The sequence below is a fragment of the Leucopleurus acutus genome (genome assembly GCF_964270905.1).
Source record: "Leucopleurus acutus genome assembly, chromosome: 3".
Lineage (NCBI taxonomy): Eukaryota > Metazoa > Chordata > Mammalia > Artiodactyla > Delphinidae > Leucopleurus > Leucopleurus acutus.
Genome location: NC_139145.1, coordinates 124,171,310 through 124,197,555, shown reverse-complemented (window position 1 = coordinate 124,197,555; position 26,246 = coordinate 124,171,310). Strand labels below are relative to the sequence as shown.

The 26,246-nt window shown below is 37.2% G+C and overlaps 1 protein-coding gene across 1 annotated transcript in view; it reads right to left on the bottom strand.

Annotated features, from left to right (window-relative positions):
• SGTB (small glutamine rich tetratricopeptide repeat co-chaperone beta) overlaps positions 1-26,246 on the bottom strand; it is a 47,337-nt gene that overhangs the window by 2,978 nt on the left and 18,113 nt on the right. Inside the window, exons 6-10 of the mRNA XM_082837387.1 lie at positions 6,748-6,852; positions 2,590-2,728; positions 2,425-2,487; positions 1,691-1,728; positions 397-480 (exon numbers count right to left, since the gene is read on the bottom strand). Of these exons, the coding sequence (XP_082693513.1) occupies positions 397-480; positions 1,691-1,728; positions 2,425-2,487; positions 2,590-2,728; positions 6,748-6,852 (429 nt within the window). The remainder of the gene's footprint in view (positions 1-396; positions 481-1,690; positions 1,729-2,424; positions 2,488-2,589; positions 2,729-6,747; positions 6,853-26,246) is intronic.

The window sequence follows — 26,246 nt, the reverse complement described above, 5'->3', positions numbered from 1 at the left end:
GAAACGAGTTCCCTTAGCAATGAAGTGCACTGCAGAGTTTGAATAAAACAGCTGCCTAAGTTGTCTGAACACTAATATATGCAATATATGATTTTTAAATATATACGCGTACCTAAATTCATACCTACTTTAAGTTAATATTTGACATTCATATATATTCTTGAGTAGCTATTCAAGTCTGCTGAAAAAGTTTTTCTTGGATCCAGATCTTCTGGCTTCCTACCCTTCAGTCTGAAAATTTCAATTTATGAACCACTTTTAAATTTAATGACTAATGAGGTAACTGATACTAACAAAGATAAAAATTTAAAAAGAAAGCCTTGGTCCCCTTACCTTAGAGACAAACTGTAAAATATAAAATACTTTTTTACTATTTCTATTTTAAATAATACTTACGCTTGGATGAGGCTAGACAGGTCAGTTAGACCCCCAACTCCAGCAGCAGGTCCCCCAATAGCATTTGTCATCATTCCTGACATTCTAGAGTAGGCAAGAGATATATCACTCAAATTGGCATATATATATATATATTTTTTTTTGCTGGAATAAATTAGTTTTATTAAAAAACTTTATTAATAAAGTAGTTTTGTTTTGTTTTGTTTTGTTTTTTTGCGGTACGCAGGCTTCTCACTGTTGTGGCCTCTCCCGTTGCGGAGCACAGGCTCTGGACGCGCAGGCTCAGTGGCCATGGCTTACGGGCCCAGGCGCTTCGCGGCATGTGGGATCTTCCCAGACCGGGGCAGGAACCCGTGTCCCCTGCATCGGCAGGTGGACTCTCAACCACTGCACCACCAGGGAAGCCCAATTAGTGTATTTTTAAAAATTGGTTCACTGATTGATATTTTTAGAATGTTAATTTTTTTTAAAAAGGCAGGACTTCCCTGGTGGCACAGTGGTTAAGAATCTGCCTGCCAATGCAGGAGACACTGGTTTGAGCCCTGGTCTGGGAAGATCTCACATGCCAGGGAGAATCTAAGCCCGTGCACCACAACTACTGAGCCTGTGCTCTAGAGCCCACAAGCCACAACTACTGAAGCCCGCACACCCTAGAGCCCACGCACTGCAACTACTGAGCCCACGTGCCACAACTACTGAAGCCCGTGCACTCTAAGGCCCGCAGGCTGCAACTACTGAGCCCGCGTGCTGCAACTACTGAAGCCCGTGTACCTAGAACCCGTGCTCCGTGACAAGAGAAGCCACCACAATGAGAAGCCTGTGCACCAGAAAGAAGAGTAGCCCCTGCTCACCACTAGAGAAAGCCCGCGCACAGCAACGAAGACCCAACGCAGCCAAGACTAAATTTAAAAAAAAAAAAGGCAACTCTGTGTGGAGTCAGTCAGTTTTTGGCATCTTTTCTACCCTTCACAATAAGAACCCAAAAATCATTATGCATATCAAGTGGAAACCCAATCTCATAAACCTAAATAACCCCTAGTAATAATGGTCTATTATTCTTTTCTGAGTCAAAGCACTTAAAAAGAATTGGCATATATTCTTAACAAGTAGGATACTGGCCAAGGAAAAGCAGGTAGATATACCCACATTGTGTAGGTTAGGCCAATTGGGTGTGGCTTTAAGTTCCAACTGACTGGCATTTGGGCCAGTTTTATCATTTTGGAGCTGCTGTGCTCAAATTAGGAGGCTGGCAAGTGGAAGGGAGAAACGTAATACGCTCTTTCTATATACTTACAGCTGTTGAACTTGAGGATTCTGCATTAAACTTGCTGCCTAGAATTGAAAAATGGCATCTCCCGTTAAAGGCAGTTAATATTTAGGGATCTTTAACAAGGATTTCTTTTTTTTTTTTAAGCAGAGGAGTGAAAGCTAAACCGTGTATATACTAACATTTTTTAGAGTTTTAGTGTGCTATACAAAGTGAGTGGGAATGTAAAAAAGAGGAGGTACTAGGAAAAATTGGTATTAAAAATACATCATTGCAAGGATAAAGAGATTACAAACACTATAAACTAAGGATATTGACAGCAGTTTACTTCCTACTATCAGATCAATAAAACCAAAAGAGCTTAGGAAACCACAATAGCCAAAATCCTATTAGAAGTCTGATTACTAGACCTTTCTAGGGTCACTTTCATATAAGAGGGTGGTTTTTAACCTTTTGTAGATTTGCAGACCCCTTTGCCAATCTGATGAAAAATATGGTTCTCTCCCTAGAAAAATGCACATATCCACATGTACACAAATTTTCATCTACAATTCTAGGGAATCCATGGGCTTCCTGAAGTCCACCCATGGCTTTTTCACGAAGCAGTACAGGGGCAGGTTAAAACCTCAGCCATAGCTTTATATCACCACTCTCCTACCACCGCCATCACAAAAGCTCTCTTACTTGTTTCTAAAAAGTTTGGAACTATATAGTTCTAATGGAAAATAGAGCCAGCAAAGCAGAAAAGGAAATATACTCACCATACTAATGAAGGCTGGATTATTTATTAAGCTGGCCATGTCAAAACTCAATCCAGTTCCTGTCTGTAAAACAATTATATATGAAAATTACTCTAAACACTACAATTTGATTACAATAAATTGTGAATGACAAAATATTTCACTCATTTGGCATTAGTAACTTACAGGACTAGATACCTCTCTTAACTTCTGTTCTGCTATTTTCAGATTTGACTTATAGGAATCATTTTCAGGATCAAGATCTAATGCCTTCTGATAACTTGTAACTGCTTCTTCAAATTTATTCATGGCAGTGAGGGCCAGCCTGAAAAGAATACAGTGTAAGATATATGATTAAAGAACATCAAGACACCACAAATGTAGTCAAATATCTATCTTGTATTCAATTTGAATCCAGATTACACTAAATTTATTCATTGAACAGTTGCCCCCTGAACAACAAGGGCTTGAACAGCATGGGTCCACTTATACATGGAGTTTTTTCAATAGTAAATATAGAAGTACTACACGATCTGAGATTGGCTAAATCTGCAGATACAGAGGAACCACAGATGTGGAGGAATTGTGGGTACAAAGGGTTGCCTATAAGTTATACACAGATTTTTGAGAGCAGAGGGTTGGCACCCCTAACACCCACATTGTTCAAGGGCCAACCGTACTATGGCTCACAGGAGTATCACTTCCTTCTAATTCCAAGATTCTGTAAGTCTGGACTCTCTCCATTCTCCTTGGTGACAACCTCGGCTGTCCTACATGAATCAAGAACTTAATGATTAGAAAGGGAAAAGAATCTGAAAAAAAATAGATATGTATATATGTATAACTGAATCACTTTGTTGTACACCTGAAACTAACATAACACTGTAAATCAACTATACTTTAATAAAAATAATTTTTTAAAAGAACTTAATGATTAGAAATGAACCTTACATACCCTTCCATTTTTAAGCCTAATATGTAAAGTAATTTGCTTTATGAATGATTAAGCTCCATAAAGATGTGAGCTAACAATTCTGTGGTCATATAACTCCATGATGCTAAAACCATTTAAAGAACTCTGAACTAGATTTGCCCTTCACTATGTCCCACTTTCTTTCTTCCTTCTTAGCAGAGACATTGAGCCACAATAAATATCAATTTACCATGAAAAATAAAAAATGAAAGTAGGCTGTGGGGTATTAGCTAACTACTCCTGAATAAGACTTGTTAGTTGTTAAACAACTAACTAAATTGGCAACCTTTATACTTCAATAACACATTATCCCAAGCACAGGTCAAAGAGTTAGTTACTAAATTTAATGTTTTCCTCCACCTAGTTAGAATTTTTTTATTGGAATATTACTTCAGAACTAAACAATAATGGTATATATGAAGAGACAGTATAGAGTGTTTTTTTCCTAAGTTTATTTTTAACAAATTACTCCAATTCTTTCTTGGCCAACTTATCTCAAAGACTTCTGATCTAGATAAAATATAATGCCTAATCATAGAAAAAAATCTCAGAACCTAATTAGTTTTCTACCAGTCAACCATGAAAGATACTTCATCAGAGTCCTCACTTAATTAAGTCAACATATATTTACTGGAATCCTACTAGGTACCAGGCACTATTTTAGATTCCTCAGTGAAAAAGGAAAAGTCCTTAAGTTTAAGAAAGTTTCATTCTACAGGGGAGGATAAGCAATAAACATGCAAATAAAAAACCAGTAATCTTAAAGAGAATGAATAGGGGAGCTGCTCAAAGGCAGCCATATTGAAAGGACCTGAACAATGAGAAGAAAGCAGTCATGAAAATTAGAGGAGAGACATTCTAAATAGAAGCAACAATAAGCACCAAGGCCCTGAGAACGTTGCAAGCTTGGTATGCTTAAGGAACAGGACAAAGGTTGAGGAGGGAGCACAGAAAACAAAGTGTGGGAAGAGACGACGTCAGGGAATATCATAGGACCGTGGTTTGGAGTCTGGATTTTACTCTGGTTGTAACAGAATGACATAATGTGATTTATGCTTTAGAAAGCTCACTCTGGCTTCTCTGGGGAGAGTGAAGTGAAGGCAGGGAGACCAGTTAAGAAGCTATTGCAGCAGCCTAGGTACAAGATGGTAATTTGGACTACAGTTGTAAGCAAGAGAGCAATCAATACTTGAATTCAAGGAATATGTAGAAACTAGAATTCGTAGGACTTGCTGATAGATTAGATGTGTCAGGTGTAATAAGAATGAAGGATGATTCCTAGACTGGAGCACTGGGTAGGTAGAATGACAGTATATTTACTGAGGTGAGAAAGATTTAAGAAGAGAACAAGGGTTCTGTTTGGGACATGTTAAGTTTAAAATGCCTATTAAACATCTAGGTAGAGATGAAAAATAGCTGAATATATGAGTATGGAGTTCAGACATATAACTTAAGAGATCCATCAACATATACAGTTGATTCTCTTTATCCATAGTAATTATGCTCTAAGAGGTCACTGCAAATACTAAATTAGCAAATACGGAACAATTGGTTCTAGGGGAAATAAAAGTTGTGTTCCTGTGAGCCTCTGGTCAACAACATTTTCATCAACCAATCCATACATAACCTTGATTTATGTATGTTTCTGTTTAAAGAAACCTTATGTAACACATATCACTGATTCACAGCCAAGTGCACTAACTCATGCCTGAACAAAACTTATCTAACACATGTATTTTCTTGGTGAGGCACATTGCAGCCTTCTTGCATGCGAAAACAATAGACAACACTTCAGCCTATGTCTGCAGGCCACTGTAAACAGAAACCAACAACAAAAAGCACATAAATGCAAAAAATATAGCACTAAATAGACTGTGAAAAGGACACTCATTTTACAGCATGAGAGCTGAAACGAAAAGGTAGAGCATTGCCTTATCTGACCTCAGCTGAGATCTTGCACATCAGATGACTCAAGTTTTTCACCACTCTGTAGATGACCACAAAGCATACTGAGTACAGATTTGGAGTTACAAAAAAAATTTTAGCAAGTAGGTGAATCTTAAATACAGTATTCATTAATACAGAGTACTGACTGTAGATGGAATTTAAAAGCATGGGACAGTTTGAAATCAAAGAGAAAAGAGAAACAGCAGCAGCAGAGGAAAGAGCCCTGAAGCACACCATTATTTACACGTGGCAGAGGAGGAAGAACTAGTAAGAGAGACTGGAAAAGAGTGTCCAGTGAAATAGAAGGAAAACCACGAAGTGTGGTGTCACAGAAGCCTAGAGAATGAAGTATTTCAAAAAGAGGTTAATCATGGGAATTCCCTGGCAGTCCAGTGATTAGGACTTGGCGCTTTCATTGCCATGGCCCAGGTTCAATCCCTGGTTGGGGAACTAAGATCCCTCAAGCCTTGCTGCCAAAAAAAAAAAAAAAAAAAGGTTAATCATGCCAAATACTAAAAGATGGGGAAGGGTAAGGATACAGAACTGAATACTGACCTTGGAAAAATATAGACAACTGGTGACTTTGAATAGAGTTCTCAACAGAGTGATACAGACAAATGTCCTACTGGAGTGAGCTGAAGAGAGAATAAGAGATGAAGACGAGACGGCAAGTACAGACAATTATTAGGGTCTTTGCAGAGAAAGTGGAACTAAGGAATGATGTAGCTGTGTGAAAGATGGTTCTAACAGATGACTTTTTATGATCTTTTCACATGCAGTCATTAGCACTGTTAGAGATAGGAAAGCTGGTGTTGTAGAAGATAAAGGAGATGATTACAAGTGTAAAGTCCTGGAGAAGGTACAAAGGAATGAGATCTCAAGCATGAATGAATGCAGTAGTCTTAGATAAGAACCCTTCCATTTTAACAGAAAAAAGATAATCTGTGTAGATACAAGCGCAAGTAGACTGGTAGATTTGCGAGTAAGAAGATGAATCACTTTTCTTCTAAATACATTCTGTTTTTCAATTGAGTAAAAAGTTGAGAGTCACCATGGAATGTTCAGTGGAAATTTGCAAAGAGTAGGTGTGAAACAGTCAACTCAGAGAGTAGTAAGGTGAATCTAGAAGGACGTGTAGTAGCATTATCTGCCAAAATACTGAGTGCTTACTTGAGATTTGTAGCCTTGAATATGAAGCAGGTCTATTCAGTATGGTTGTTATGATTTTCTCCAAAACCAACCACTCATCATACACTAATCATCTCTCTCCCAAGTCAGAAACTGCAGTCATTTCCTACCTAAATGTTATATTTATCTTCTTATTAGTTCAGAGGGTACAATATAAAGCAGGAAATTCAAAACCAAGCCATTAAGAACAGCATATCAGTTCTGTTCTGTACTTTGAACGTTCTCCCAAAACTTACCCCATTCTCCCATAGGCCTTGCTGTACTTTGAATCAATCGCTATTGCTTTTTCACAATCCTTTACTGCATCTGTGTAGTGACCTAATTTACTCTGAGCAGCAGCCCTAAGAGAAAGAGAAGAGATTTTTATTATAAGGAGCATTCAAGGCACTAATTTAGATTTCCAGGTGCTAATAAAACTACATTTAACTTGTCCCAATTTGTGTATCATTCCCAGTAAATATCTAAATCAAACTAAGATAATTCTGTAATCAAATGAAAACTCAGAAACAAAATTCAGAGAAAATATGCAGTCTGCTTTTCCCAGTTTGCTTTGCTATAGAAAAGATAAATATGAGAACCCTACAACCGATCAACTGATCTACCTGCTTATTGCCTTTCTAATTTGCCCAAACAGAAAACTGAAAACACCAGGACATTTGGAATTACTGGGGAGGCACACAGAGTGATTGATTGCTGTGAATGGCCACTCAGAGTGCTGTGCTGTTAAATGATCACTTTATTAGTAAAGTTAAGATCATCTACAAGTCTAAGATGAAAAATGAAACTTAACCTGTGTGTCTAAATCTGACTGTAAATTAAGTATGGCAATGTATTCCATCTACTTAGCATAGAATCTCAGAGCAATTAAGGACTATTTAAACCCGTCTAAGTTACCTCTAACAAAACTCTCCTGAAATAACTGGGACTTGACAATGAAGCTACTTACCCGCCTCCACACAATCCTGATAGTATACAGCTCTCTGTTTCCCTGTAGTAGTGTTCACCTCAACCCTCAGGGCCATACTAAACAAGTAGAATTACTGTTCAACATGCAAGTCCTTCAAACTAGAAGGTTCCGTAATGTCTCCTACCCTCCATCCCACCATTACCCCATTCCTTCTTCTCCAGAATAAGTATTTCTACCTTACACATTCAACTAATATATCTATTAAGGGTGAGCTAATGCATAGATACTTTTCTAGACATAATGGACAGAACAGTAATCAAAATAATATTCCTGGCCTTAATAGCGCTTAGATTCTGGGGCAGGGGCAAGGGTGATGGCTGAGGGCTGGCAGACTGTAAAGAAAAGGTTGTGGTGAGTCCAGTTTTCTGTCAACCTTTGTTTATACCGAATGACGGAGACTACTTCTCAAACTAAGATTATAAAATTTGAAAAAAATAAACACATAGTCTTCTTTGCTTGAGTTAAAAAATATAAATATGAAAGTAGATGATTCAATAAACCCATTTTGGTAGTTCATGTGGAAAAATGCTATGAGTTTATTTGACTGAATACTCAACACAAAACTAACAGGATGGGGCTTCCCTGGTGGTATAGTGGTTAAGAATCTGCCTGCCAATGCAGGGGACATGGGTTCGAGCCCTGGTCCAGGGAGATCCCACATGCTGCGGAACATCTAAGCCCGTGCGCCACAACTACTGAGCCTGCGCTCTAGAGCCCACGAGCCACAACTACTGAGCCCCCGTGCCACAACTACTGAAGCACATGCACCTAGAGGCCGTGCTCTGCAACAGGAGAAGCCACCACAATGAGAAGCCCGCGCACTGCAAGGAAGGGTAGCCCCCACTCGCCGCAACTAGAGAAAGCCTGTGTGCAGCAACAAAGACACAACACAGCCAAAAACAGAAATAAATAAATTTATAAAAAAGAAAAAACAAAAAACTAACAGGATGACAAGAATGTCCATTAAAAATGACCATTAAGGGCTTCCCTGGTGGCGCAGTGGTTGAGAGTCCGCCTGCCGATGCAGGGGACATGGGTTCGTGCCCTGGTCTGGGAAGATCCCACATGCCGCGGAGCGGCTGGGCCTGTGAGCCATGGCCGCTGAGCCTGTGCTCCGCAACGGGAGAGGCCACAACAGTGAGAGGTCCGCGTACAGCCATAAATAAATAAATAAATAAATAAATATCATTTAAAAATGACCATTAAAAGAAGAAATACAGAATGTATCACTTCCAAATAATTAGAAAGAAAAAATGAAGTAAAAATAACAATCACTAACAATAGAAGGCAAAAGAAAAAAAAACAGAGGAGAGGGAGAAGAAGACAAAATATAAGATAGCAGAAAATAATTCAAATATGTAAGTAATCACAAAGTTGCCTAGATAAACATCAGATTCTAAAACTGTATACATAAGATATCACCTACAACATAAGCACACAAAGGCTGAAGTTAAAGGGGTAGAAAAAGACAATGAGACAAACTGAAAACCAAGCAAAACAAAGCAAGTGTAGGAACATTAATATCAGACATAAGGCAAAGAACATTATTAAGGATACAAAGTCATCATATATTAACATTCTTTTTAGTTTAATTTTATGAAAAACATTTCCATGACTCAGAAGTCAAACCTATATTAAAAGCCTCACTCTCATCCTCTAGAGGATGGGTGGGAATGGGGTAAATGGGATAGAAACGAGAATGACACTTCAAAAAGGATGAAAAAGAAAACCTTCAAATGGAATAAAACAGAAACAAATGATCCTAACTGTATGTCAAAAAGAAAGAATTCAAGTATTGGGTTGGCCAAAAAGTTCGTTTGGGTTTTTCCATAAGATGTTAATGGAAAAACCCGAATGAACTTTTTGGACAACCCGGTAACTTTCAAACACAGAATTCTGAGTATATATCCTTAGTGAGATGCATTCTAAGAATAAAAAATAAATTGCAAAGAAATCCTTAAGTTTCCTTAGTAGGCTTGCTTGTGGTGTAACACTGGTGTTGTAATATCAGCTGAAGGATAGAGCTAATGAGTAAGTACTCTGGTGCTGTTGGAAAGCAGGGCTCTCTTGTGAGAGAGAGATACAAATATAAAATGGGGGAAAGTAAGGATAACCTCTGTGACACTGGATATGAATTGAGGGTATCTGGATAAAGTGATGACTTTTCCAAAAATATATTTCCTAGCTCTGTCCTTTAAAAGGACCTAGAAGAAGTAACACTTCAGTAGCAATGATCAGGTCTTGCAATCAGATCTTGGTTTCTGCACTAAAAGGAACAGGAGCTCCTTGCAGAAACAGCTGAGCCCAGGTCTAGGGGCAGAGAAAGTACAAGGCAAATCTGGAATACCCTGTTCTCCCAGAAAGCAAGAAAGTGTTCAAAAAACAAATGAAGGTATGTAAGAGGACACACAGCCAGTTTAAAGGGACTCCCACTAGACAAATACAGTAAGTCCCCTACATATGAACCTTCAAGTTGAGAACTTTCAAAGATGTGAACATGCGTCTGCATGTCCAATCCCATAAATTAGTTCATGTGTCTGGCTTACACTGTCACGTGCGTGCATCCTCTACAAGTGATTTTGCTTTTGTGTATTTTACTGTACAGTACTGTATACAGTACAGTAGTACGGTATCTTTATTTCAAGCCCAGGATGTCAGGAGGCAAGTGTAAAAGCAGCGGTGATGTAGCTGGTACTGCTAGGAAGCTCTAGGATTGGAGGCCCAGAGAAAGGATGAAGAGAGACAAGAGGAAGAAGTAACTGAAGAACCAAAGAGATTAATGATGCAGGAAATTTCAAGGGGATTTTCTTTATTTGAGGAAGCACTGTTAGTTTTTGAGGCACAAGACCCAAATGTAGAACAGTACACGTACACGAAGGTGGCAGCAGCTGTTCAAAATGCAATCCAGTGCTACTGTGTTATCCATGATGAGAAAAAAAAAAGCTACTACCCAGACATCACTGGATCATTTTTTCAAGGTAGATAGAATTGATTCCAGCAAAGAACCAGAACCTGTGCCATCAACACCAGGCATGAGTGAAATTGCAGCTCACCCTCTGTCTCCTATTGCTGACGACCCTTCAGCTCTACCATCTCCTGCCTCCTGTCCCTCCTCCAGTCAGTAACTTTTCTTGCCTGTTCACTCGGTGCCAGCCCCTGTATGCCAGCTGTTGTACTGGACTACTGTACTTTCCAAGGTACTGTACTGTAAGATTAAAAATGTTTTCTGTGTGTTTGTTTTCTTTCTTTCTTTTTCTTTTGTGGTACGCAGACCTCTCACTGTTGTGGCCTCTCCCGTTGCAGAGCACAGGCTCCGGACGCGCAGGCTCAGCAGCCATGGCTCACGGGCCCAGCCTCTCCGCGGCATGTGGGATCCTCCCAGACCGGGGCGCGAACCCGTGTCCCCTGCATCGGCAGGCGGACTCTCAACCACTGCGCCACCAGGGAAGCCCTGTTTCTTATGTATTATTTGTGTGAAAAGTATTATAAACCTCTTATAGTACAGTACTATATAGCTGATTGTGTTAGTCGGTACCTAGGCTAACTCTGCTGGACTTATGAACAAATTGGACTTAAGAATGCGCTCTTGGAATGGAACTCGTTCGAATGTAGAGGACTTACTGTATAGGCTAATTTAAGGGTCAAAATAATAATTATGGCAATTTATTATAATACACTGAATAGTAAATTTTTTAAAATTCATGAGTCCATACAATACTTTCAGAGGACAAAGGAGGAGGAAAGCCAAAAAGAGTGAAAAGGAAAGAAAACTCTTCATTTCAGAAATATGTGAGAAAATATTATGTAAAGGAAATGATAAAATTAGAAAAATCACCATTTTGTAACCATCAATGTATTAATGATTCAGGGACAAATCATCAGTGGATGATAAAACACTGAGTAAAAGATTGTTGTGGAGAATTCTCTGGCGGTCCAGTGGTTAGGACTCGGCACTTTCACTGCCAGGGCCCAGGTTCAATCTCTGGTCGGGGAGCTAAGATCTTGCATGCTGCACGGTGCAGCCGAAAAAACATTAAAAGATTGCTGGGGAACAGGATATTTACATGATCTGACCATATAGATAATTTTTTTCCTTTTTTAAAATTGAAATACAGTTGATGTACAATTTTATGTTAGTTTCAGGTGAACTACATAGTGATTGAACATTTACATCCATTACAGAATGATCACAATAATTATAGTATCCAACTTTCCCCATACAAAGTTATTACAATATTGTATACCATATTCCTTATGCTGTATATTACATCCTCTGGCTTATTTATTTTATAATTGGAAGCTTGCACCTCTTAATTCCCTTCATCTATTTCACCCAACCCACCACTCCACTCTCCTCTGGCAAACACCCGTTTGTTCTCTGTATCAATGAATCTGTTCTCATTTTGTTTGTTTTGTTTTTTAGATTCCACATATAAGTGAGATACAATATTTGTCTTTCTCTATCTGACTTATTCCACTTAGCATGATACCCTCTAGATCCATCCACACTGTCACAAATGGCAAGATTTGGGGTTTTATATGGCTGAGTAATATTCCATTGTGTGTGTGTGTGTGTGTATATGTGTATATATATATATATATATATATATATATATATATATATATATGTATATATAAAACATCTTCTTTATCCATTCATCTATCGATGAACACTTAGGTTGCTCCCATATCTTGACTATTGTATATAATGCTACAATGAATACTGGGTTACATATATCTCTTCAAATGACTGTTTTTGTTTTCTTTGGGTAAATACCCAGAACTGAAATTGGTGGACTGTACAGTAGTTCTAGTTTTAATTTTTTGAGGAACCTCCATACTGTTGTTCTCCATAGTGGCTGTACCAAATTACACTCTCAGTAACAGTGCATGAGGATTCCCTTTTGTACACATACTCACCAACACTTTTTATATGCTGTCTTTTTGATGATAGCCATTCTGACAGGTGTGAGGTGGTACCTCATTGTAGTTTTGATTTGCAATTACCTGACGATTACCTGACGATGTTGAGCATCTTTTCACGTGTCTGTTGGCCAACTGTGTATCTTCTTTGGAAAAATGTTTATTCAGGTCCTCTGCCCATTTGTTAATTGGTTTGTTTTTATGATGCTGAATTGTATGAGTTTTTTTGTATGTTTAGAATAGTAACCCATTATCTGATATATCATTTGCAAATTACCTTCTCCCATTCAGTAGACTGCTTTTTCATTTTGTTGATGGTATCCTTTGCTCTGCAATGGATTTTTAGTTTGATATAGTCCCATCTGCTTACTTTTGCTTTTGTTTCCCTAGCTCAAAGAGACAGATCCAAAAATATATTGCTAAGATCAATATCAAAGAGTGTACTGCCTATGTTTTCTTCCAGGAGTTTCATGATTTCAGGTCTTATGTTTAATTCTTTGATTCATTTTGAGTTTATTTTTGTATTGATATACAGTGTGAGAAACTGGTCCAGTTTTCCCAATACAATTTATTAAAGAGGCTGCCTCTTCCCCATTGTATATTCTTACCTTCTTTGATGTAGATTAATTGACCATGTAAGTGTGGGTTTATTTCTGGGCTCTCTATACTGTTCCATTGATCTGTGTCTGGTTTTGTTTCAGTACCATACTGTTTTGATTACTTTAGCTTTGTGGTTTAGTTTGAAAACAGGAAGCATGATACCTCTAGATTTGTTCCTTTTTCTCAAGATTGCTTTGGCTATCCAGGGTCTTTTGGATACAAATTTTAAAATTATTTGTTCTAGTCCTGTAGAAAATGCCATTGGCATTTTGATAGGGATTGCACTCAACCTGTAGATCGCTTTGGGTAGTGTGGTCATTTTAACAATACTAATTCTTCCAATCCATGAGCACAGTATATCCTTCCATCTGTTAGTGTCATCTTCAATTTCTTTCATCAATGTCTTACAGTTTCCCAAGTGCAGGTCTTTTACACCTCCTTAGTTAGAATTATTCCTATGTATTTTATTCTTTTTTATGCAATTATACATTGGATTGTTTTCTTAATCTCTCTGTTAGTCCATCTTTAGCGTATGGAAATGCAACAGACTTCCATATATTAATTCTGGATCTTGCAACTTTAATGAATTCATTTATTAGTTCTAATAGTTTTTGGTGGTGTCTTGAGGGCTTTCTATATATAGTATCATGTCATCTGTAAACAGTGACAGTTTTACCTGTTCCTTTCCAATTTGGATTCCTATTATTTCTTTTTCTTGTTTGACTGACCTGGCTAGGACTTCCAAAACTATGTTGAATAAAAGTGGTGAGAGTGGGTATCCTTGTCTTGTTCCTGACTGTAGAAGAAATGACTTCAGCTTTTCACCATTAAGGATGATGCTGGCTGTGGGTTTGCTACATATAGGCTTAATTGTGTTGAGGTATGTTCCCTCTATAGCCACTTTGTAGAAACTTTTTATCATAAGTGGATGTTGAATTTTGTCAAAAGCTTTTTCTGCATCTATTGAGATGATCATATGACTTTTATTCTTCAATCTTTTTATGTGGTATATCATAGTGATTGATTTCCAGACATTGAACCATCCTTGCATCACTGGGATAAATCCCACTTGATCATGGTGTATGATCCTTTTAATGTCTTGTTGAAGTCAAATTGCTAACATCTTGTTGAGAATTTTTACATCTATGTTCATCAGTGATATTGGCAGGTAGTTTTCTTTTTCTGTGGTGTCTTTGTCTGGTTTTGGTATCAGGTTTTGGTGATGCTGGCCTCATAAGTTCAGAAGCATTCCTTTCTCTTCAAATTTTTGAGAAGGACAGCTGTTAACTCTTCTTTAAATGTTTGGTAGAATTTACCTGAAAATCTCCTGGTCCTAGACTTTTGTTTGTTGGGAGTTTTTGGTTTTTTTGTTTTTTAATTACTGATGCAATTCCATTACTGGTAATTGGTCTGTTCATATTTTTTATTTCTTCCTAGTTCAGTCTTGGAAGATTGTATATTTCTAGGAATTTATCCATTTTTTCTAGGTTGTCCAATTCATCAGTGTATATTTGTTCATAATAATATAATTCTTTGTATTTCTGTGGTGTCTGTTGTAACTTCTCTTTCATTTCTGATTTTATTTCTTTGGGCCATCTCTCTTTTTTTTCTTGGTAAGTCTGGATAAAGGTTTATTAATTTTATCTTTTCAAAGAACCAGCTCTTAGTTTCATTGATTTTTTTCTTTTTTTAAAGTCTCTACGTCATTAATTTCTGCTCATATCTTTATTACTTCTTTCCTTCTACTAACTTTGGGTTTTGTTTGTTCTTCTTTATTATTTCCATTAAGTGTAAGGTTAGATTGTTTGAGATTTTTTAAATTTCCTGAGATAGGTGTGTATCACTACAGACTTCCCTCTTAGAACTGCTTTTGCTGAGTCCCATAGTTTTTAGATCACTGTGTTTCAATTTTCATTTGTCAGGTATTTTTTATTTCCTCTTTTATTTCTTCAGTGACCCACTGGTTGCTTAGTAGCAAATTATTTGGCCTCTACAAGCTTGTGTTTTTTGCAGCTTATTCCTGGCAGTTGATTTCTCATCTCATAGCATTGTGATCAGCAAAGATGCTTGATACGATTTCAAGTTTGTTAAATTTACTGAGACTTGTTTTGTGGCCTAGCCTGGAGAATGTTCCATGTGCACTTGAAAAGAATGTGTATTCTGCTGCTTTTGGATGGAGTGTTCTATATATATCATTTAAGTTTATCTGGTCTAATATGTCACTTATGGCCAGTGTTTCCTTATTTTCTGTCTGGATGATCTGTCCATTGATGTAAGTGGGGTGTTAAAGTCCTCTACTATTATTGTATTACTAACAATTTCTCCCTTTATGTTAATATTTACATTATGAATTTAGGTGCTCCTATGTTGGGTGCATATATATTCACAATTATATCTTCTTGGTGGGTTGATTTCTTTATCATTATGTAATGTCCTTTCCTGTCTCTAGTTACAGCCTTTGTATTAAAGTCTATTTTGTCTTGCATTTGTATTACTACCCCAACTTTCTTTTCATTTCCATTTTCATTGAATACCTTTTGCCATCCCTTCACTTTCAGTCTGTGTGTGTTTTTATATGTGAATTGAGTCTCTTGTAGGCAGCATGTATATGGGTCTTGTTCTTTTCTCTATTTAGCCACCCTAAGTCTTCTGACTGGAGCACAGAGTCCACTTACATTTAAAGTAATTATTGATAGGTACGTACTTACTGCCATTTTGTTAATTGTTTTCTAGTTGTATTTGTAGTTCCTGTTTCTTTTTTCTTCTCTTATTCTCTTTCCTTGTGATATGATTGCTTTCTTTGGTGTTGTTTCTTTATTCCTTTTAATTTTTTTGTATCTGTATAGGTTTTTTGTTTGTGTTTACCATGAGGTTCATATACAACAACCTTTGTACACTGTAGTCTATTTTAAGTTGATGGTTGCTTAAGTTCAAGTGCGTTCTAAAAGCACTACATTTTTAATCCTCTCCACCAACATTTGATGTTTTGGAAGTCATATTTTACATCTTTTTGTGATTCACTTAAGTAATTTAGATATAGATAATTTTACTACTTTTGTCTTTTAAGCTTCATAGTAGCTTTATAGACTGCTGATCCACTACCTTTAGTGTGTGTTTGCCTATACCAATGAGATTTTTCCTTCCATAATTTTCATATTTCTAGTTGTGGCCTTTTCTTTTCCACTTAGAGCAGTCCCTTTAACATTTCTTGTAAAGCCAGTTTAGTAGTGCTGAACTCTCTTATCTTTGCTTGTCTGTAAAACTTTTTATCTCTCCTTCAATTCTGAATGATAATCTTGCCAAGTATTCTTGGTTGTAGGTTTTTTTCCTTTCAGCATTTTGAACATATCATGCCACTCCCTTCTGGCCTGCAAAGTTTGTGCTGAAAAGGCAGCTCATAACCTTATGGGAGTTCCATTGTATGTAACTAGTAGCTTCTCTTGTTGCTTTTAAGATTCTCCCTCTACCTTTATTTTCTGCCATTTTATTTATAATGTGTCTTGCTGTGAATTTCTTTGGGTTCATGTTGTTTGGGACTCTGTGCTTCCTGGACCTGTTTCTTTCCTGTTTCCTTCCCCAGGTTAGGGAAATTTTCAGCTAACTTATTTCTTCAAATAAGTTACCTGCCCCCTTCCCGCTCTCTTTTCCTTCTTGTACCCCTTTAATGCAAATGTTAGTACACTTGATTGTACCTTAAATTATCCTCATTTTTTAAAATTATGTTTTTCTCTTTTCCTGTTCAGCTTGGGTGATTTGCACTACTCTGTCTTTCAGATTGCTGATCCATTTTTCTTTATCATCTAATTTATTGTTGATTCTTTCTAATGTATTTTTTATTCTAGTTATTGTATTTTATTATTCAACTGTTTCATTCTTTTATATTTTCTAAGTCTTTGTTGAAATTCTCATTGTGTTCATCCATTCTTCTCCCAAGTGCAGTAAGCATCTTTATGATAATTACCTTGAATTCTTTATCATGTAGATTGCTTATCTCCACTTCCTTTAGTTCTTTTTTTGAGGTTTTGTCTTGTTCCTTTGTTTGGAACATATTCGTCTCCTCATTTTGCCTAATTCTCTCTGCTTATTTCTATGTATTAGGTAGGTCACTTATATCTCCCAATCTTGGAGAAGTAGCTTTATGTAGGAGACGTGCTATGGGGCCCAACATCATGCTCCCTTCTGATCACCAGGCTATATGAGCTAAGAGTGCCCTCTATGTGGGCCGTGGGCACTCTTTTATTGTGGTGGGCTGACTACTGTGGGCATGCTGGTAGGCAGTGCTAGCCTCCAGCATTAACAGGCTGGAGGGAGGATTCCAAAATGGCACTTCCCAGTGCCAGTCTCATCACAGTAGAACAAGCTCCCCAAAATGGCTGCTGCCAGTGTCTCTGTCCCCAGACAGACAGTTGCCTCCTGTCTCTCTGGGAGGCTCTCTAAGACCATCAGGTGGGTCTAACCCAGGCTCCTTTCAAACTACTGCCTCTGCACTGGGACCCTGAGGGTGTTAGATTTTGCATGTGCCCAGTAAGAGTGGAGTCCCTCTTTCCTACAGCCCTCCAGCTCTCCCAAATGTAAGCCCTGGTAGTTTTCAAAGCCAGACTTTCTGGGGACTCGCCTTCCTGGTTCAGAACCTCTAGGCTGAGGAACACAAGGTGGAGCTTGGACTGCTCACTCCTTGAGGAGGACATCTGCAGTTGAAGTATCTTTCTTGTCTGTGGGTCATCAACCTGAGGTTGTGTATCCTGCCTATACCACATCTCTGCCCCTCCTCAATGTGGCTCCTTCTTTGTATCTTCAGTTGTGGAAAATCTTTTCTGCTAGTCTTCAGGTCATCCTCCTAGATATTTGCTCTGTAAGCAGTTCTAATTTGGGTGTGCCTATGGGAGGAGGCGAGTTCAGGGTCTTCCTACTCAGCCATCTTAGGGAAGCTCCTCACTCTTTATTTTTTTTTTTTTTTTTTTTTGCGGTACGTGGGCCTCTCACTGTTGTGGCCTCTCCCGTTGTGAAGCACAGGCTCCAGACACGCAGGGTCAGTGGCCATGGCTCACGGGCCCAACAGCTCCGCGGCATGTGGGATCTTCCCGGACCAGGGCACGAACCCGTGTCCCCTGCATCGGCAGGCGGACTCTCAACCATTGCGCCGCCAGGGAAGCCCTCATACATTATTTTTAATTATAAAAGGAGTAATAGAAAGATATGGTAGTCACCACCTTAAGATATAAATTTCAGAATCACCATCAGTGGGACAGTTTGAAATTATGGGCCTCCTAATATAATGCAATAAATGGTATACAAATTATTTATGTAGGCTTCATGCCAAAATGTAACCTAAATTTAATCATGAGGAAGCCATCACACATATCCAGAATATGACACATTCTATAAAATCACTGGCCTTAACTCTTTGGAAAAGTCTATGTCATGAAAAATAAACAACCAAAAAAGACAGGAATACTTTCTAGATTAAAAGAGACTAAAGTGATATATCAAAATGCAACGTGTGGTCCTTGATTGGATTCTGGATCGAAAAACATAGCTATAGATGGTATTTGGGGGACAAGTGGAGAAATTTCAATACTAATGAAATTAATTAGAAAATTAATGCTAATTTTCTTACATGTGAATGGTAGGGTAGTTATGCAGGGTATGTCTTAGGAGATATAACTAAAGTATTTGGGATCAGCAAGAAAATTTTATATGTGTGTACACACATACACACACACACACACATACACACAAACACACCCTTGTAGAGAGACAGAGAGCAAGAAAGAGAGAGGAAGTAAACACAGCAAAGTATTAGCTACTATTGACTCTAGGGTAAACATATATGGATGTTCATTGTATTTCTTTTCCAGTAAGTTTAAAATATGTTAAAATAGGTTTAAAATATGTTGAAATTTGTTTCCCTAAATAAATATATATCATATAAAATTATTATATATAATAAATATGTATTATTTGTGAATATATATATGCAACATGCTGCCATGTGACTGTTTCACCATTAGAAGTCTTCAAGTAGAGGCAATTCTCCCTTCTAAAATTCACTGAATCAATTCAACTCAAAATTTTGTTGAACACCTGCAATATGCTAAATCCAGCTCAAAATCAAGTATACAGAAATGAAGAGGCTATATCTTTGCCCTCAAACATTCACTGTCTAATAGGGAAACAGACATGTAAATAAATAAATAGTATGATAAGTGCAACAGTGGAGACATCAAAGAAAGAGGCAACACAGAGAAAGATATGGTTAACTGTATGCAGAGCTGTCTAATAGAACTTTCTGTGATAGACAAGTTCTTTACCTGTGCTATCCAATACAGCAGTCCCTAGCCACATGTGACTAAAGAGCACTGGAAATATGCTACTGCAATTGAGGAACTGAATTTTTTATTTTATTTATTGTAATTAATTTACATTTGAACAGCCAAATGTGGATAGAAGCTACCATATTGAACAGCACCACTCCATAGGGCATGGCAGGGAAGGGGAGGTTGAAGAGAGAAGAAATTAAGAAAGTTTTCCCAAAAGATGCAACATCTAACAGGGTTTTGAAGGATGACAGGAATTTGCCCAATTAGATAAGGTAGGAAATATTCTATGCAGATAAAGAAGCACATAAAAGTATGAAGAGATGTCCCAACACGGCATTTTTAGGAAATCAGTAAATTTCACGTTACATGGGCATAGAGAGCAGAGGAGAGGAATGGGGTAAGAAGAAGAGTGAGGATAATAAAGTTAAAAGAAAAGAGAGAGCTTATATTATAAAAGATCTGATGTATCATCCAGAGGAGCTTAAATCTGATCACGGTATTTGGAACTAGCAAACAGAAAGCAAGAGTTAAACAATTAATTTCATATTTTAGAACGATCATTTTGACAGAAGACTGGAGTGGAGACTGCAAGTAGAAACGGGAAGCCAACTGAAGTTACTATTGCACTAGTTTAGCAAAAGTTAAGAATCTGGATGGAAATGAAAGTGGGAACAAATGAGCTATTTGGGAGGTATATGGAAAAGGGAAACAAAGAGGAAGACTCCCTGATATTTAGCTTCTGATACTGATAATAAAACAGAAATAAAGCAGGGAGAATCAGACCCAGAAAGACGAGTGGGCAGAAGGAAAGAGTATGACTATGTTTCAATACTGATAGCTTTAGCTTTAGATCACAAACTGCAAGCTGGGATGAAAGCAGAATGTGCAGCTCACAAAAGAGAAGAGGCGTCTGAATCTGCATCCAGGAAACGGAAGAGAAATCAGGTTATATCTGAAGCTTCTGTGAGATGCAGCCAAACACGCCAGTGTCTGAACTGAATAACAATGTGGTCTGCTCTCTCTGACCCTGCTGTCTAGTTATCAGGGCATAACTAATGAAACTCCAGCAGAACAAAACAGTCAGAGTCATCATGTTTTCAGACACCCTCGCTTTCTTTACCTTGTTAGAGCGAGAGCATGAATATAACTTGTGCTCTGTTTTTATAGGAAATAAGGCAAAAAAAATTTACAGGTACCTAACATTTCCCATACTGTAAGTCACATATAAATAAATTATAGCAAAAGCCTACTCCTACAACTAAGAATTACATTGTTTTTGAAAGAAACAAATATTGAAAGCCTAGAACTATGACATATATATATATATATACATACACACACACATATCATTACTCTTCACAACTACCCTGTGAAAGTGGTTAGTATTATCTCTATTTTACAAGTGAGGAAATTGAGGCTCAGAAAGGTTTAGTGGCTACCCAAGGTCACACAGCTAGTTAGTGGCTGAACTGAGATTCAACTCTAAGTTCAACAAACCAAAGTCAAGTCCCACTGAACCCAATGACTATATGCTGCTTATGGAGGTGGAAGAAAACAAAATACAAAACAATGAGGTCTCTGTTCCCATCTTTCTGAGAGCTCACGCTGTCACCAGCATTCCTTGGTACAATGCCCTGATGCTTCCTAATTTTGCCTTTTAAACTACGCTCTACAACCTAAAATGCCTTCCCCTCCCCTCTGTTTATCCCAGTTCTACCTGTCCACCAAATCCACCTTCAATTCAAATTCCCCATCACGTGAGAGGCCTTCCAGACAAATTCTTTCCATCATGCACTCTCTTTCCCAATATCTTTAATTCCATTTATGGACTCAGTCATTGAACCACCTATCCATCCCAGGAACAGGAGATGATTCTGTGTAAGGTAATGTATTCAGCAATGAGGCTGTACAAAAGAAATACCTATAAGAATACAGATGGGCCCTGACTTACAATGGCTTAACTTACAATTTTTTGACTTTACGATGGTGCAAAAGCAATACTCATACAGTAGAAACCATACTCCAAATTTTGAAGGTTGATCTTTTCCAGGGCTAGTGATAAGTGGCATGATTCTCCCTCGTGATGCTGGGCAGTGGCAGCGAGCTGCATTTCCCAGTCAACCATGCAATCACGGGGGTAAACAATGACACACTTACAATCATTCTGTACCCATGCAACCATTCTGCTTTTCACTTTCAGTACAGTATTCAATAAATTACACAAGACATTCAACACTTTATTATAAAATAGGCTTTGTGTTAGATGATTCCGCCCAACTGTGAGGCTAATGTAAGTGTTCTGAGCATATTTAAGATAGGCTAGGCTAAGCTGTGTCAGTAGGTTAGGTGTATTAAATGCATTTTCGACTTATGACATGTTCAAGTTTATCGGGATGTAACATCGTAAGTCGAGGAAGATCTGTACTGTTTGGGGACGGAAGACATGGAAAACTAGCGAGTTTAATATGAAATATCATTTCATATTATAAAATACTTGGAAATATTTTAGACCTATAAATCATTTGTTGTTTTATGTATACAAGTGTTAATTTGAGTGTCTGGTCACTTCAACATCACCGGAAATTTCTTATATTTCTTCTATAGCCTTCCATGCATCCAAAAAAATTGGCTGAACTCTTGTGAGGCACAGTGTTAGGTACTACAGGGAATACGAATAGATACAAGATGCAATCTCTGCCCTTCAGCTGAAGAAATAAAACAAGTATGCATATAATTATAAGGCAGAACATATATGATAAACTTATGTAAGTGTTATATATCATAGTAAGTGCTAGGAACATAGAATAAAAGCAAAACTAAATAATAGTTTTTCAAGGAAGGACTCATGTTGTCCTGGTATCTGAGCTGAGCCTAAAGCATCATTAGGATCCTAAAAGCCCAAAATAGAAGATTAAGTCTGGAAAAGAAAGATTCATGCTTAAGAAATATACCAATTTATTGTTCTCTAATCAAATAAAAAAGTCACTTCTATAAAAAGTAAACTTTGGTTCATCCTAGCAAGTTTAATATGCAAACAATATTTTGATTAGTAATAAACTGTGAAAATGAATCTCAAAAGAAAGATTTAGATCTGCTATTCTGAGCTTCCAACTCATGGCAGTCAGCTGGCTAAGAAAAATGGCAAGGGGTAGCTGGCAAACTACAGGCTATTGAGATATTTATAATCACTTGAGTCTAAAAAAAATTCCTAAAGCTTTATTTAATATTTGCAAATAAAGTTTTCTAATTATTTAATATTAAATTGCATACTCTACTACTGAACTCCTCAGGGAAGAAGATACTATTTAAATGCGAAAAAGAAGCATAATTATTCATTTCAATTTAACAATAATTAAATGAAAAGCAAGTACAGGTACTGCCAAGAATCTCTTCTAATACTGTACTAGTGGACATGCGACTATTAACAAACACTAATCTCATTAAAAATAAATGATTTATCTAGGCTCAGATTCATCATATTCATAGTTAAAAGTATATGGCTTACGGAGCTCTATAAATAATCAATTTTCTGATAACATTTACACCTGGTCATAGCATTCTGTGCAGTATTAAATGTATTTATTTCAAGATTTCATACGCTAAATGGAAACATGTCTAGTCATCTTATTACAGAGAATAAAATCCAAACATAAAAGCAGAGCTTGGGAAATTAATTCTCCACAAATTATTTGGATTTTCTATTTTTCTGAGCTGGATTATTAGAACAGATTAACAAAGTGATTTGTGTGTGTGTGTGTGTGTGTGTGTGTGTGTGTATGTATGTGAAGAGAGAAAATGTAGGTTTTCAGTATGGCCAACTAAATTCCTTATGGATCCAATGCTTCCAGAAATAACAACTCTAAATTCTGGACAAAATACAAAAAACAAAAACAACAACAACTAAAGGCAGCCTGGGTGCCTATGAATAGGAAAATGCCTAAACAAACAGTGATGCGTTCAAACAACCAATACTGAGCAGTTTAAAAAAAAGAACCATGCAACAACAGGACTGAATGTCAAAACCATTATGTCAAGTAAAAAAGGTCTCACACACAAGGGTATACATAGTATGATTCCTTTTATGTGAAATTCTAACAGAGACAAATCTAATCTATGGTGGAAAAACAAAACAAAACAGTGGTTTTCTCTGGCGAGTGTTTTAGGCAACTGACTCTGAAGCGGCAAGGAAAACTTCCCGGGTGGTAATCTTCACTATCTTGATAGGGGTGGTAAGTTATATAGGTGTATGCATTTGTCAAAAGTTAGTGAACATACAGTTGAGATCTGTGCTTTTTATTGCATGTAAACTTTACCTCAAAAGAAAAGAATGTAAAATATTGAACTGTAGTCAATGACATGCATACTAAAATATTTAGGGGGAAAGTGTACTGATGGCTGCAATTTACCTTGAAATCCATCAAAAATAAGATAGGCACAGATAGATGAATAAATATTGATATAGCAAATATACTAAAATATTAATGGCAAAATCTTGGTGTGGATATATGCATATTCACTGTAAACCTCTTTGATTTTTCTAAATCTTCACTAAAAAAATGTTAGAGATCAGATAAAAAAGAAGGAAAATAACATTAGATTAATTCAGAACAAGTCCTATGAGGCTAACATCATTTCCTTTCTATTTTGTCGGGATTACCACCAGACTGGTAACTCAGAGAAAAACAATTGACAATGTATTTGGACCCCGATAAATTTGGATCTCTCTTCATAATCTGATTAAGGCAAAAACCCCAGATTACATAAATAATAATGATAATAGCTACTGCTGTGTACAATACTCTTTACTAGACACTTTCCTAGCACTCTATATATATTAACTATTTGATCTCGACAACAATGCGATGAGATAAATACTATTATCCACATTATACCAATGGGGAAACTAAGATGTTAGGATAATTTGCTCAAGGTCACATACATGTAAGAGGAAGAGCCAGAAATTAGAATCCAAAGAGTGTGGGTCAGAAACCCTGCTCTTAACCACTTCCCCATGACTGTTCCCCTAGTTGACTCTGTAACTGATACAATGTCATATAGGTGCTCTTGTCAAGTTTGTGGCTGACATGAAGCTAGGAGCAAAAGCAAATATAGTACTTTACAATTTATCCCAAACGATTAGGGACATATAAATAAAAGACTAACAAGATAAAATCCCATAGGGATAAAATATAAGATCCTGCATTTGAGTCCAAACAACCAACTTTACCTCCTGTGACAACACTGGTGCACAGCAGGTGTTGGGCAAGAACCTGTCAAATGAATGTACGACTGAGTGGCAGGGGAGAGAGAGTGTGTGAAAAAGGACAGGTTTTAATAAAACCAAAGCAAAATATAAATTTAATAGATAATGCTACAAAACACTAATATATAACTATGTTATCTAGAAGTAGGTTAAATGAGCACTCTACAAGTCTGTTCTAGTCAGACCAATGCCAGATATGCTGTGCTAACTTCTGGGAACTACAGAGTAAAGACACAGGTAACCTGGAACAAGTTTAGAACAAAAGTGTAAGATTTAAAACTGACCTATGTGAGGTACAATGGAAAAAGCTGTGAACATTTAATGTGGAGAAAAGAATTAAATGAACACAGTAGCAAACTTCAAAATGTAAGGTACTGTCATGAAAAAGAAGAGTCACACTTATTCTATAATTGTCCATAAGAATAAAAATAAAGTCAATTGAGAGAAGCTACAGGAGCTTCAGGGAAACAAAATCAGTGTCAAGGAAGACTTTTCTAACAGATATAACCACAAAAGAAAAGGTGGGAGAGAAGGGACTATCTCATAAGGGTATGAATACCCTAACTATGATAAAAATAACTCAATGAAAGATTGGACCAAATTAACCTAAAGATCTCTTTCAAATCTAAGAATTTACTATATAATAAAAGGTAATTTTTATAAATCTGTCATAAAAAGCTTCAGATTGATTAAAATAGACTTGGCATGACAAAATTTAAACGTAAAGGAAAAAATAAAAGTTATTTGCCAAGTCTGTAAATGCAGAGAGCTTTCAGCCTAAAAACACTGTAATAAAATGCAAAAGAAAAGATAAACAAATTTGTCTACATAAATATTTAAAACTTTTACATATGAAAAACATTAAAAGGCAAACAATAAGCTATGCAATTAGGACAAAGGAATTTTATCTTTAATATAGAGCTATGGTGTCCAGTACAGCAGCCACAAGCCACATATGGCTATTTAAATTTAATTAATTTAAATTGACCTTAAATTAATTAACCATTAAAATTTTAGTTTCTCCATTGCACTAGCCACATTTCAAGTTCTTAACAGCCACTGTGGTTAGTGGCTACTGTACTGGACAATGCAGATACAGAACATTTCCATCACTGCAGAAAGTTCTATTGGAATTTTAATATTTAAAAAATTTAGTGCAGGGAATTAATTACATAGCTGATGGAAGAGCTGAGATGCCAAACAGGGGGTTGTGCATCAATGCAGAGATTAGCAACAGCAGGAAGCCGTTACCGTCCCTAAGACAGAACAGAGTGCAGAGCCCAAAACCCAATGTCACCTGGAAAAAGCTGGGACCATAGCGGGTATCTTGGGTGGGAGCTGGAGACAAGGAGGAGAAGCAGCCCCTGCTGGATAAACACCCTGATGTAAAAAGAGGGGAAGAAATACCCAACTTCTGCCTTCCTTCTGCCCTCCAATCTCCTGCCAGTACCTCCCACGGCTGAACACAGACAAAACCCAGGTGTCAAAGGAGCCTGGGAAACATAGTCTGCAGGGGTCAGACCCTCTGTTAAAAAGGGCAGAAAAGGGAAGGGAAGAAATGTCTGAGGTCAAACAGGATGAGGCCTGGCACAGGTACAAATAATTTAGAGAGAAAAAAAAAAAAACACAAATGGCCAACATTTGAAAAATGCCCAACCTCAC